This window comes from Balaenoptera ricei, chromosome 14 (genome assembly GCF_028023285.1).
Source record: "Balaenoptera ricei isolate mBalRic1 chromosome 14, mBalRic1.hap2, whole genome shotgun sequence".
In the NCBI taxonomy this organism is placed as follows: Eukaryota; Metazoa; Chordata; class Mammalia; order Artiodactyla; family Balaenopteridae; genus Balaenoptera; species Balaenoptera ricei.
Genome location: NC_082652.1, coordinates 20,364,924 through 20,379,475, shown reverse-complemented (window position 1 = coordinate 20,379,475; position 14,552 = coordinate 20,364,924). Strand labels below are relative to the sequence as shown.

The following is a 14,552-nucleotide window of genomic DNA, read 5'->3' as shown; positions in this document are numbered from 1 at the left end:
ATTCACAGCCAAGTTTGGAAGACCAGAGTTCCCCTTCTGTGATCTTTAGAAGGTCCCTTAGTGATCCTGTATATTTTTGTCCTGTCAGCTGCAAAATGGGTGATAACAAAACCTTATTTTTCTTTTCCATAGGTCAATTGTAGGGATCGGGTGGAAAGTTTTAAAAGACTAAATATACACATTAAGATGATATTTTTATATTTTTAAAATTTATTTATTTATTTTTGGCTGCATTGGGTCTTCGTTGCTGTTCGCGGGCTTTCTCTAGTTGCAGTGAGCGGGGGCTACTCTGTTGCGGTGCGCGAGCTTCTCATTGCGGTGGCTTCTCTTGTTGCGGAGCACGGGCTCTAGGTGTGCAGGCTTCAGCAGTTGTGGTCACAGGCTCTAGAGCGCAGGCTCAGTAGTCGTGGCACACGGGCTTAGTTGCTCCGCGGCATGTGGGATCTTCCCGGACCAGGGCTCAAACCCGTGTCCCCTGCATTGGCAGGCGGATTCTTAACCACTGCACCACCAGGGAAGCCCAAGATGATATTTTTAAAGTGGGATCACAGAAGGAAATGCTGCCATCATCTTGCCTTTACTTAATGCTAGTAAATAGTAATCCCTATATCGCTTTGACATATAAATCATTTAATCTTAGTAACCTGATGAATGGGTTATTATCCCATTTTTTTCAGGGGGAGATGGTGATGATGACCTATATCTTGCAGATTTTCATGAAGACCATCCAAAGGCCTCTTGTTGAAATGTGTTTTGAGGACAGTTTGTATTATTTGTGTGTTTCAGCTCTGGGGACTCCCAAAGAATCTGAGAACACCCTTCCCATCCAAGTGGATTACGATGCTTATGATGCGCAAGTCTTCAGGCTGCCAGGCCCGTCCCGGGCTCAGCGCCTCGCCACCTGCAGGTTTTCTGCCACACGCACTTTGGGGTGGATGTAAAAGCTGATTAGGAAAACCTGAGGCCCAGTAGGGACCTGCATGAGAGCAACCTTGCAAACATCTTAAATTAAAATTAGCCAAGTGGAAGCCATAGTATGTGGATCATTAGGGAGTCTGTTTTCTGGTTCTCTGGCCCAGCCGTTTTGTTAGCTATGTTTGCTATGAAGTATCGTACCCTCATAAGGAGAGCATTCTGCTTTTTCTAGCCAAGAGAAGCAATTCGTGAATTCTGGAATTTTCATTTCACTGGGAGGCCACTAATAGATAGATAGATAGATGGATAGATAGATAGATAGGCAGCCACTAATAGATAATAGATAGATAGATGGATCGATTGATCCCAGGGCCCAGAGTTTCTTTTAGGTTTATTATTCCCAGAGGGCGAGAGACTTTTCTTTCTTTATTCCTGTTTTTAAAATTTGCTCCATGGTATTTTGGTCATGTAGTAGTTTTTCATTGTGAAATAGTCAGATTTACCAACATACTCATTTCTGGGTCTTGTGTAAGAAAGCCATCCCCACTCCAAGGTTAGAAACGTGTCTTTTGTATTTTCTTCCAATACTTTTTTGGTCTTGGTTTTTATACTTAGTTCTTTGTATAGAATTTTTTCTTTTTTTTTAATGAAATGTGAAACAGAGCTCTAGCTTATTTTTTTCCCTAGTTGACCAAGTACCGCGAGTCCATTTTCCACATATCTTAGACATGGAAAGTGTGCTTTGGTTGGAAGAATCACTGATTGGAGGAATATTCCGGCTCTTCACATTGTGACAAATAGGCTTAGAGTGGCCACGTGCTCTTCTTTTGTCCTTTCCCCTCATCCCATCCTGATGTCTGGTCCCGAGAATGCTTAGAGGTCAGAGTGAGTGCTGTTAACAGCAGCTCCCCTGCACGTAGATGCTGCCTAGGGCCTCGGCGGTGCTTTTCTTCTGAGTGTCTGAGAACCCTTTCATGGTCCAAAATCCTTGGTTTTCTTTCTTCTGGTCAAAGACGGCGAAACCTGGTGTCTCAGAGACTCAGGCTGTGTTCCTTGAGGGCACAGACTGTGCCCTAATCTGTGCTCTATCCCCACACTGGGCTGAGCATATGCTGGCGCTCAAATATTTACTGTTGAAATAATGAAAAGTGTAGTCAGCCCTTGGGATCTATTTTCAGGTTCCATTTAAGCTCTCCCTTAAAATCCTTCCAGGTGGAAAGAGAACAGCTCTTATGCCGGAGGGGTGGCCCTATCGGCGGTTGCTGACTCTTCCGTTCTGAATTTTTGTCCCCCATTGGGCTCCTGTCCTGCTGATCCTTTTTCCTGCTGTTTCCAGAGGTTTTCCCCTCAGGGAGTTTCATGTTTTAATAAGGGCATACTGTTTTTTAAATTTTTATTAAGGAAACATTCAAACAGAGAGACCAGTGAAATGAACAGTTATCAGTGTGTTGTCAATCTTGTTTTATCACTTCTCCCACATTTGAAATTTCCTTGAGCATTCTAAAACAGATCTCAGGTATCCTTTTCTTTTTTTTTAAACCTGTAAGTATTTCAGCATGTGTCTCTAACAAATAAGAAAACAAACAAAAAAATGTTATCACAGTACCCTCGTCACTGGTAACAAAATTCACACTAATTCCTTAATATCCCTGATAGCCAGTCCCTCTGTAGATTTCCCAATTGTCTCAAAACTGTGATTTTTACAGTTACTTAGTTTGAGTTGGGATCTGAAGAAGATGCACATGTTGCATTTTCTCTTATGTCATTTTCTGTGACCACAGAGTGTCTTGCTTTCTTCCTTTGTCTGTTTATTTCCATATGACATTTAACTTTTCCTGTTGTCTCTGAATCTCCTGTAAACTGGCAATTATCTCTAGAGGCTTGGTTAGATTTAGGTTCAATTTTTGATGCCAGAAGACTTCTCAGGCGGTGCTGTGTGCTTCCTCTTGGGTGACATCGGTTCACAACCCCATTCTCAGTGACACGAGCTTGATGGTGGGATGAGGTGGGGTCAGGCTGAGCGATCGCTTCTTTACAGCTCTGATCCTGGGACTCCGGCCATTGGATGACTGTCAGGCATCTCCCCCGTTTCTTCCACGACGTCTCCAGCTGCTCAGGACAGAGTCCCTCCTATATTACCTCCCACTCGGAGATCCCATTGGGGGTTTTCGTTATTGGCCTCCCATGTAGCCCAGGCTGAGGATCCGTTTGGGAGTTGTAACTCGAGGTGGGACAGCATCCCCCGCTTGGTGTGACTTGATCTCCCACCCACCAGGTCCGTGCGAGAGCGGGAGAGTCACAGTCGGAAGAGCGCCAGCTCCTGCGATGTCTCATCCAGCCCTTCCCTGCCTGGCCAGGCGCTGCCCACAGAGGAGGTGAGGAGCCAGGCTTCTGACGACAGTTCCCTGGGCAGGAGCACCAACATCCTGATGATCCCTCACCCCCACCTGCACCAGTATGAAGTCAGCAGCTCCTTGGGCTACACCAGCACTCGAGGTCAGAGGGCAGGGCTGGGCAGGGCTGGGCAGGGTGGGGACAGCTGCCTTCCTGTAGTGGGGATGGGCGGGGCTATGGACAGGTGTGGGCTGTAAGTCCCACATGTTAATTATTTCCATGCAGGTGCAGTGAGTACGAATGGCCTTAGCTGTTTGTGTGTGTGTGTGTGTGTGTGTGTGTGTGTGTGTTATACTATTTTTGTCTTTACCCTTTCTTCTCTCTTCCCTGTAACTGTCTACCTTTTCATATGTTAAGGTAGAGCTTTTCTTAGGCCTAAGGTCAAAGTGTTTACTTATTTCCTTAGCATTTCCATTCGAGCCACACTTAAAATAGCCTCTTTCCTCTATTCCACTTCAAGTGACCTGTTAACTTGGCATGGCCCAGGGAGTACAGGTGCTGCTTTTCCTGTATCTTATCTTACCCATCCAGCGGCATCTGCAGCTCAAGTATACAGCCCCCTCCTGCCTGTCTGGAAAACTTTCTGTTGTGAAATAATTATGGATTTATAGGAAATTCCAAAAAAAAAAATCCAGGGAGGTCTTGTGTAGCTTTCACTCATTTTCCCCCATGATAACATCTTGCATAACTAGTACAGTATTAAAACCAGGGACATGACCTTGATACAATCCACAGAGCCTATTCGGAGCTCACTGGTCGTACATGCATTTGTGCGTATGTGTGTGTGTGTGTGTGTCTGTGCAGTTTTAGCACATATGTAGACGTATGTAACCACACCACAATTAAGATATTCCATCCCCACGGCCTCTCTTCTGCTACCCCTCTAGAGCCACACCCTCCCACTAATCATTCTCCTCTATAATTTTGATATTTCAAGAATGTTTTCTAAATGGAGGAGTAGCCCTCCTGACTTTTAATCACTGACTTAGGACTGTTGTGTGCACACAGCTGCCTCCTGTTGCCCTGGAAGGATTCCCAAAGGGTGAGGAGTGTTTCCCAGAACTTTGAAGGGGAAGCTGGTGGCTCCTGGGACCTGAGGACCGAGGAGCAGGGTGCTTTCATTCATTAGACACCATAGACACTGAGCCAACAGCCGGAAATCTTTTGACTGCTGAAAAAAGTTGTTTTTTTTTAAACTGGTTCGAAGTATAAAAAGGAAATTCTGAAAGAGAAAGGAGCAAATATTTAATTACACGACTATAGAATATAACCTATGTCACCTACATTAATTAGGGTTAGTATTCAAAAGAATTTTAATACATTTGAAGATTTCTAGGAATTTCCCGACGGTCCAGTGGTTAGGACTCCGCGCTTTCACTGCCAAGGGCTCGGGTTCAAACCCTGGTTGGTGAACTAAGATCCCGCAAGCTCTGCGGCCAAAAAAAAAAAAATTTCTAGGTTAGCTTTTTCCCACCTTCTGGAAATTTCTGAGTTTGCATGACAGTTATATTCCCATTCTGTTAAACGTATTCTTAGAAGGGTCTGTAGTAAAAGTTAAACTACACATTAATCCTTTAAAACCCTTTGTTATTCTAAAAGCCAGTTCTCCTCTGAGGAGATAAAGTTGCTCTTAATCCAAGTAGCTTTGAAAACAAGTTTTCTTAAAAATTATCTGAATGGTAGAATTGACTTCAACATCGTTAATGATATGTGAGAGTTTATTGGAAAAGCCAAAAAGCAATTCACTGGAACGGTGTCAGGCAATGCCATCCACATGGCCTTTGTTTCCAGTTTCTCTGTTATGTTTAGGGATTCTCACCCATCCACCTACCCAGTGTAGCATAGGAAACATTTCCCCTTTCCTCTACCCATATTTTTGACCCATTTTAGCCCTTAGTCCTATTTCTTATCCTTTTCAAAGTGTGTACTCAACTTTTTAAAAGTTGAGTTCTCTCCTTTTATTTCCATGATAACTAACTAGACTGTATTCTTTCTTATTTGGTAAATTGGACCATCAATTCATTAATTTACAGTGAAAAATATAGTTTTCATGGAGAACTGAATGTTCTCTTCTTGCATGCACAATGGCTTGAGGAATAAAATATTACTATGTGCCATGTTCTTTGGTAGGAATTGGGTAGATAATGGTGGACAAGACATTCCTTGATGCCATGGAATTTGCATCTGCTGGACCCACTTTCTAACCTGGGTGTTTGCTTAGTAAACATGGGATGCTCACCAACAGAGTTGGTTGTAGGTTTCAGCTCTTGGATCCACTCAGGTTAGGGACCTGTCTGCCATTGAATGGGACAGGTTGAGTCTAAATATCATGCCATCTCCTTACCTGATCAAGGCTGGATTCATCCATTTCTTCATTCTTTTCTCCCAAGAATTTAGTTTTTTTAACACAGTGACGTTTGATTGCTTACTCATGTTCCAGGCCACTGCATTAATGGGAGGGGGTTGTGATCCACCCAGTCACTCAGGGCCCCATGGTCCTTCCATCCCGGGATGCCATGGTTATCAACACTGGTCTCCAAAGTTTCCACAGCAGGGCAGAGGAGAATGGAGATCACGCGTGGAGAGGTTTGTGGTCCAGGCCTTCGGGTGGAGCATCTCACTTCTGCCTGTGTTCTCTTGGCTGGAACTCAGTTATTTGGCCCCAGCGCAAAGGGACTGGAAACTGCAGTCTCCTTGTTTGTCTCAGAGGAAAATCAAACAGGTCTAGTGAACACATTGGCTATCTCTGCTAGGGTCTGCCTTTCTGGTCACCAAATATCTACATGTATTGTTCCTCCCACATGCAGAATGCACCCGCCCCATCCCCAAAGGGAGACAACTCAAGACCCACTATTGAGTCATTGCATCCAGCTCAACATCTAGAGTCTCCAGGCAATGTGTGGTCCTCCCCATCAGGTTTGGGTGTGGTTTCACTGGGCCAGTAATTTAGGAACCAGAACCCCCTTCTCCCAGGTATTTAAAAAGTAAACCCAATATTTCATTCCTTTATAGTTTGGCGATTTCACTCATTTCCCTCGTTCCCTAACATGTACGCTCTCCAAGGTCCTTGTCAGCCTCCGCAGATCGTCCTCCTAGTTCTGCTTTCACCATGACCCTGTGCTTTCTCTCTGTGCCTGCCCACCCCACGGTAACCGGCAGATGTCCTGGAGAACATGATGGAGCCACCACAGCGGGACTCCAGTGCGCCGGGGAGGTTCCACGTGGGCAGCGCAGAGTCCATGCTGCACTTCCGACCTGGGGGATACGTGCCCCAGCGGGCACTGATCAACCCCTTTGCACCCTCGCGGATGCCCATGAAACTTACGTCCAACAGGAGGCGCTGGATGCACACTTTTCCTGTGGGTAAGTTGGGCGCTCGGGAAAGAGCCCTGACTGGGAACTCCTAGTCCTGGCATCCCCTGAGTGGCCTTGGTCAAGGGTGTCATCTTCTCTGCACCTGCGGTGCCCCACCTGGAAGATGGGGCGGCCATGCCCCCTTTGTCTGCCCCGGGGCTCTTGTGAGGATCCTTGAGGACTTTGTAGCTAGCTAGCTGTGTAGACCCAAGGGCTCCTTTTTCTGTTTGCAAGGGACTGTGCTTTGCCACCTGCTTTCTTTCCTGAGACGAATGTCCCTCTTCTTGTTCACGCCTTCCTTTCCTTACTCTCTCTGGATGTCAGTGTTACAGTCTTGGTTACACGGAGTTATGTTACTTTGTTTCCTCTCAGGGTCTCTGACAGCAGAAAAAAAAACTTTTTTTTTTTTTTTTTTGAGAAATGGGTGAACAATTTCTTTTTTTCTTTTTCTTTTTTTTTAGTTTAAATAAATTGGGGGAAAAAAAGCTTAAAATAAACGAGTTCTATTTTTTATAATGGGAAGCTGAAATAAAAACGAACTACAGCCATATCCCAAACCATGTTTAAATTTACAAAGATAATGAAAGAAGCCTGCCATAAAAGAGTACTTTCTGTATGATACCATTTAGATAAAGTTCAAAACCAATCAAAACTAAAAAAAATTTTTTTTCAAATTCACTGTTTTTCCTAGCTCATCCTTTCTGATCTGTGTTCTGTCCTAAAGAAGATGACAGTAAGGTTTTATAAAGCTGTGGCTAAAATTAAACTTCAGCTTGATGGGCTCTTACTGGGCTGGGGAGGAACAGGTACATTAACCTCCTGGGTGTTTTCGTGAAGTCATCCTGCTGAATGCCTGCAAGTGTCTACTTATTTTCTTTGGTACTTGCTTTCAGAGTTACAAGTTAAATAAGTGAGCAATGAATCTGGTTCTTTTGGCTGTAATTGGGGGTCATTCCCAACCCCCTTTTTGCCCCCCCTTATCTCTATCCTAATCTGTCACCTGACCTGTTTCTTTCTGGTGTCCCTTTCTCCCCATCATTGTCCCCACTGGCTCCCTTCGAGTTCTCTTACGAGAACTATTGATGTTTCTTCCATGACCGTCAGCTCTTCCTGCTTCTGTGCTTTCCCCCCCAATCACACACGCTTTTCTAAAGCTAAATGTATTTACTAAATACTCTGCCCACCTGGCCCTCTAAGAGCCAAGGCCCTCCTCTGCCAGGCTCCCCAACCTCCCACCTCCTCACCCCCATCCTCAGAGGTTTTTCTCTTTCCCAAGCGAGTTTGTGGCCTCCAGCTTGTGTTTTGCCTCTTCCACGTTTGGGGTTTGCCCAAATACTCTCTCCTTTAATCCCCGCTAACCTGGTTGGACACTCAGCTGTGAAACCTATCATTCTCCAGGAAGCATATTTCCGTAGCTGCGACTAATTCTGACTTATCTCCTACTCGATGTCCATTTTGCCCTTGTGCGTCCTCTGCTCTTGAAGTAGGAGATGTTATCGTCTCAAGTACTAACAGAGTCATCGGTGTTTCTCTCGTGTGTCCCTTCTCGTTTCGCCTGTGTTGACCTTCCTGGGAGGGGCCCTAGTCTCCCATACTGTTATCTTTCTTTACTGTGTCTCAGTTGACATGTGCGAGACAGAGGACCCCAAAATATTCTTAGGCTGAGGCCTCACAGGAGGATGAGCCTTGCTTGGAAGAGGCGATGTCCCATCTGGGAGCCAGAGGGTCACAGACAGGATGTGCCTCTGTGGTGTGGTCGCCTTTCAATCACCCGCGTCCCAGCAGCGGGAAGGAAGGAAGGTTGAGGTGAAGTGCACAGCACTGGCTGTCGGGGGAATGATGCTCAGTGGATCTTTGTCTGGGCAGGACCATCTGGAGAGGCCATCCAGATCCATCACCAGACCCGACAGAACATGGCAGAGCTGCAGGGCAGCGGGCAGAGGGACCCGACCCACTCCTCTGCAGAGCTGCTGGAGTTGGCATACCATGAAGCCACTGGAAGGTGAGGCTGGGCACTGGGTACCGGGTGGGAGGTACTGTGAGAACGCGCTCGGGCACCCAGGGCGACAGCAGAATAGACTGCCTGCGAAACGTCACATTCGTGAGACTCGGAGACACCGCACGCGTGTGGGCCTTTCCTTTGTCAGCGTCGTCCCCGCCACCGGGCCAGTGCACAGCAAATAGCCTGAGATGCTTTTGCCAGAGATGTTCCCCAGGCCCTGCTTTAGCTTCTGCTTTAATTCAAAACATGCTTTGTCAACCTCAGTCATGAGTTTCTCCTAATCCTCAGTCATGGGAGAAAACGAGTTCCAAGGCAGGTGGTTCCCGCTGTGTGTTTTGGGCAGTCAGTGTATGACTTTTGTCATTTTGGTCATTGAGGAATTCCACTGTTGGGTTTAGACGAAGTTGATGCTAAAAGCAATGGAAACCAAGGCCTGTGTTTGTAGAAACAAGTCTTTTCAAACCAGGATCCTGAATGTGTTACAAGGCACCTGAAGAGAGTCAGCCTAGGAAGAAAGTAATTTAAGCCTTGACATGCTCTAGTCCATGCTACACTACCCGCTGTTGCTGTGATCTGTTACCTTTGCAAAGAGCAATCATTGGTCCCTTTTCAGTCATCCCAACATCCCATGGGATGGATGAGGGATACAGGCAGGGCATAACCTCTTTCCCAGGTTAACTTGGTACCTCTATTCAAGCACCTCACATTGTCCTGTGGGTATCAGCAAGGGGAGTCTTAGGACGGAGGGGGCAGGCGTCTGACATGGCAGTGGGGAAGCAGCTGGGGTGCCAGGGCAGGAGGCCAGAGCTGGCACACACTCCAAGCCCTGCAGCCTGGTGGCCATGGTATGGGTCTCAGTGTTTGCCAGCCTGTGTGGCCAAATGTTCAGGCCTGTTTTTGATGAAAACCCCCAGGAGACAGGGTGAGCAGGATAAAAGAGGTGATGATCTGCATTAAGCCAGGCGGCTGGGCTCTGTTCTCTGCAGGCACAGCACTTCCCACCAGCCTGGCGATGGCACGTCCTTCTTGCACTTCACTGGAACAGAAGAGCTTTCTGTCGGCCTGCTCAGCAGCAGTGGTGCAGGTAACCAACCCAAGAGGTAACAGAGTGGGGATGGTCAGAGCAGGCCCACACCTAGAAGCGAGGTGGGAACCAGAAGAGCAGGGCCATGTCTATTTCCGAATCATTTCAGCCACAATTTCGGGTGACCTATTTAGAAGCAGTGCTGTATAATGCATGGAATTATAAATGGGCTGCACTTTACGTTTTTAGCCGAGAACGTGTTGGTCAGGAACACATTTATCATTGGACTGTCAGTGAGTCGTGATTGAGGGCTGCTTATGAGATCACTGTTGAGGGCAACACCAGGCCTGGGAGCTTTAAATTATGTGTGTGTGTGGGGGCAAACACACCCCCATAAAAACAATCAGGAGAGACCCAGAGGGAGCAGTGTGGTTCCAGCTATGAGTTGAGAGAAGAGAAGGGTGACGTTGTTACTTACAGAAGTGCGCACGCATCTCAGATGTGAAGGGGTAGAATTTGGTCAGGAGGAGAGTGAGAAGGTGAGGGATTCTAAGTGGAGGGAGAGTAGGAACTTGTATTAATACAGGGTTTATGCTTTTTGGAAGCACTTGTATATCTGTTATCTTATGCGATCATCCCAGTAGGGAGTAAGTTATTAAGTATATTTTACATATGTGGCAACGTAACACCCAGAGATGTGAAGATGTTACACTAATCTCTCAAGCTAGTAGCCAGGTGTCCTGCTGTTTCTGATTTCAGCAGCAGTATTCAGAGAGCCTTTATGGTGTAGGGGAACATGAATTTGGATGGGTGGGGGGCCGATTTTGGAAAGCCTCAAAGGACAGATAATTGTACAAAATGAATATGAAAAACATTAAAACTGAGAGAAAAAATGGTGCTGCTACTTTGTGTCTTAGCTTTCTATCAGTTAACTTGCATTTGTGGAACTTGGCTTAAGGAAGGCGTAATGAAAGTGAAGTTGTATTAAGTTGGTGAATGAAGTTTTCCTCCATTCACGGGTGGATTCAGCCAGCGATGTTTCTAGAGGCCTATAGCTAAGGCTCGGAAACTGGACTGGCAGTGAGAGAATTACTAAAGGATTATACTTATTTCCTTCCTATTTCTAGTGCATCTTTTCTGTCATTCATTTTGAATGAGGAAACAAATTGAATAAAAATTTGGGGATGAATAAGATACTTTTTATCCCTGTACTCAGGGGACTAAAAATGTTACTTGGCTACCAGACTCTTTTAAAGTACCTTCAGAATATGCTAAAGGCAATGTTTCTATTGTTTTGCTAAAAGAAGGAGCCATTTTATAGGAACCCAGAGTTTGACCTTCCCGGCTGTTTGGGGTCAAGTTGTACCAAGGAGGGCTGCTCTGGGGCTCATGGGACCACACTTTGAGCAAGTTTCCTGGTGACCTGAAGCTGGGGAACCATGGGCTCAGGTGGTAACAGCACTGGGATTTGCCCACAGTGGTCGTGGAGTGCTTCCGGGCCTGGGGTGGGTAGCTCACGTAGACCAGATGATTCCTCAGAAGACGAGTCTTGGAATTTTACAATCTGGTCTGGGGAAAAGCGGGAAGTTGCAGAGAATCCTTATTCAGCGATTGGTGTGGAAGATCCTCAAATGACACCATCCTGGAGGCCTCTGAGCTGAGTTCCCTGGTGCACACGCATTGGGAAAGCGGTTGCTGCCCCCTGCACCTCGGGCTCACCTTCTCCCTGTTGGGCTCCTGAGTCATAGATCCATCTACCTGATGGGCTCCCCACCTGGATGACTCCTGGCTAACTCATCCTTAATTACCGGCAGCTGAGCTCACGTCTTGCTGTCCCCCCGCCTGCCCACCTGCCTCTCCTTTTCTGACTCTGGGCCACATTCTCCATTCTCACCGCTGTTGCTTTGTTTCAGACCCGTGTCATTTCTGGCCAGGATTGTCACCGTAGCCTTCAAATCATCCTCCTGCTCTGTTCGTGTCCCCTCCGATCCATCTCCTGTACTGTCACCAATGAGCCATTTCCAAATGCAGGTCTGGTCTGATCACCCTCTCTGTCCCACATATGAACCATTTAGTGGTTCTTCACAGCTTGTAATGCCTGTCGTCACCTGGGCCCCACCTGCCTTTACACCTTCACCTGCCTCCACTCCCACGTAGCCCTGCATGTGGGAAGAACACAGGCTCTGGAATCTTAGGACATGAGTCCTGACTCCACCTCTAAAGAGCGGCGAGGCCCTTGGGCCAGGTACTTAACTGCTCTGTACCTCGGTTTCTTCATCTGTGAGGAGGGTTGAGTATTAAGTGTGATAATAATCCACGCAAAGCGCTAAGGACAGTGCCTGGCACGCATGGTGAGCGCTCAGCAAACGAGAGCTGTTGTTGTCATTACTCTTATTAGATGAACACAGTTTATATTCCAGCTGTTGTCGTGGCTTCTCAGAAGATCTTTGTCCCGATGTTTCTGTGCATAGACTAGTCCATCTACAGAATATGCTTTTTCCTTTATCTTCAACCCCTGATTCTGCCTTGTAAACATCCACTTGGTCTTTATGGATCAGCTCCAACAACACCTCCTCCTTGGAGCCCTCCCTGGTGGTTTTGCTTCCCCCCGCGCCCTCCCAGGAGGTGTGAGGCACATTTCCACGTAGCTCCAGACGCAGTTGTACACTTGGCATATCCCGGTCCCACTGTTTGTTTCTGCGTCTGCTTCTCCACTAGACTGAAAGAGCTTATCTTTATTTATCTTCTCCTCACAGTGTTTAGTGTGTTTATTAACAAGACATTTATACTTCTAAAACCAAGCTGCCAGAATGACAGCAGTTGAACAGCCCACAGAATTATTCTGTTTAATTGGTATACGAGCTATCAATTCGTAAATATGTCCTACAGTGTTTAGCTTCTTAGAGCAGGTGTCGGCTCCTTGGGTTCTTTCTCCAGTCAGGGCGATATAGTTAAACAGGGTCATCCTTACCCTTGCCCAGTCCCTTTGTGACCAGGAGCATGTGTTTTCTAAGGGGCCAGGGCTGGGACTTCCCTGGTGGTGCAATGGTTAAGAATCCGCCTGCCAATGCAGGGGACACGGGTTCGAGCCCTGGTCTGGGAAGATCCCACATGCTGCAGAGCAACTAAACCCGTGCGCCACAACTACTGAGCCTGTGCTCTAGAGCCCATGCTCCTCAGCAAGAGAATCCACCGCAATGAGAAGCCTGCACACTGCAACGAAGAGTAGCCCCCACTTGCCACAACTAGAGAAAGCCCGCGTGCAGCAACGAAGACCCAGCGCAGCCAAAGATAAATAAATTAATTAATTAATTAGAAAAAAAAATTAAGGGGCCAGGGCTCATGGGAAGGTGGTTTAGCACTGGCCTCGCGTGGGAACTGACTCTAGTCTTTGCTCTTGAACTTCTTGATCAATTATGTCAGCTAGCCACAGAGAGAAATTAGGGAAAATCATTCTAATTTGTATTACCATGTGCAATGACCAGTTACCGTCAGATCTACCTTCAGGTATATCCAGAATCTTAGCATGTCTCATCACTTCCACCAGTCATAGCCCAACCCAAGAAGCCTTCATCTTTCACCTGGATTGTTGCAGTGGCCTGCTAACTGGTCTCTCAGCCTCCTCCCTTTGCCCTCCCGTAGAGTTTATTTTCAGCATAGTGGTTCAGAGTGACGCTTGGAAAATAGAAGTTAGATCATGAAATGGACATAAAGATCTTCACCTGCCTGCCTGCCTCACAGAGTTGTTGAAGGATCAGAAGTAGATCGGGTTCCTTAAGGGCAAAATTATCACATCGGGTCCTTGTCTGGGGACAAAGTGGGGGCCGAAACAAAACTAATGAACATTTCGCTCATTAAAAAATGGAAGAGAAACGGGAAAACCTCACCTGTGACCCACCTCTGCCTCCTGGCCTTGGCGGTTTGCACCATGTGCAGGCATGCAGGCGTGACTCCGATTTCGCCTGCATTTGGACCTGACTCATAGGTGAGTTGTGATTCACAGGGCTGGCATCTCTGCGGGTTTCCCTCCTGGCCCTGTGCTGCCCAGCAGGAACCAGGTTGTTGGTGGGTCTGGGCAGGCAGCGTTTATCCCTCTGTTTCTTTAACTGGGCACCCGTTTATAAGACTTGTTAGTGTCATCCCCCTGATGGGGGTAACTGTGCTAGAGAATTTTGATAAAGAAAATCAGTGGATGCCAAGTTTTCTTTCTCTTTACCGTCGGGACTCAGAATCTGCAACTTGGTGTTTGTGTTGAGTATTAGGTATGTGCAGCAGGTTTGGCCCGAGAGCTACCAGGCAAACTAAATCAGAGCGCACAGAGTTACTCATCCAGGCCAGGCTGGGTGTTTGTGGGGAAGTACCATCTCTGTAGCCCAGAGAGAAGAAGTGACTCGCCCCAGGCACAGGTGTCCCCTGGAAGCAGCCCCAAAGGCCCCACACAGATTACCTTTTTTGGCCGAACGTTAGCAACCAGAGAACACATTCACACTTCTTGACTCCGAACAGCTATCAAAAGAGACAGAGCTGAGTTGGCTTTTCTGAGCATTGGCTCCCCGAGCGGTGTGTCTGACTTTCAACTTTGAGAGAGAGGTTCATTCCCAAATGTTGGGTTGGAGCAGAGCCGCCCACCCAGGAGGTCTCCCCCCTGCCCTCCCAGGTCGTTGGGTTCTTCACATGCCAGTGGTGAGTCTGCGGGCCTAAAGCTGAGCCTCAGAGGCAGAGCTGCAGGGAGAGGCTGTGTGCTGGGCTTGAGCTGTAAGGAAACTGTGAAAGTAGCTTCAAAGAAGCCTTTAAAATATTTATTTCTTCAAATTCTTTAAATTCTTTTCATTTCTTTCAAATAAAATGTGTTTGGGGACGGAA

At 46.9% G+C, this 14,552-nt stretch overlaps 1 protein-coding gene across 9 annotated transcripts in view; it reads left to right on the top strand.

Annotated features, from left to right (window-relative positions):
* DEPDC5 (DEP domain containing 5, GATOR1 subcomplex subunit) overlaps nt 1-14,552 on the top strand; it is a 91,909-nt gene that overhangs the window by 28,874 nt on the left and 48,483 nt on the right. For all 9 annotated transcript variants that reach the window (XM_059893870.1, XM_059893876.1, XM_059893874.1 and 6 more), the window contains exons 20-24: nt 787-907; nt 3,191-3,411; nt 6,469-6,672; nt 8,530-8,665; nt 9,652-9,749. In XM_059893870.1, the coding sequence (XP_059749853.1) occupies nt 787-907; nt 3,191-3,411; nt 6,469-6,672; nt 8,530-8,665; nt 9,652-9,749 (780 nt within the window). The remainder of the gene's footprint in view (nt 1-786; nt 908-3,190; nt 3,412-6,468; nt 6,673-8,529; nt 8,666-9,651; nt 9,750-14,552) is intronic.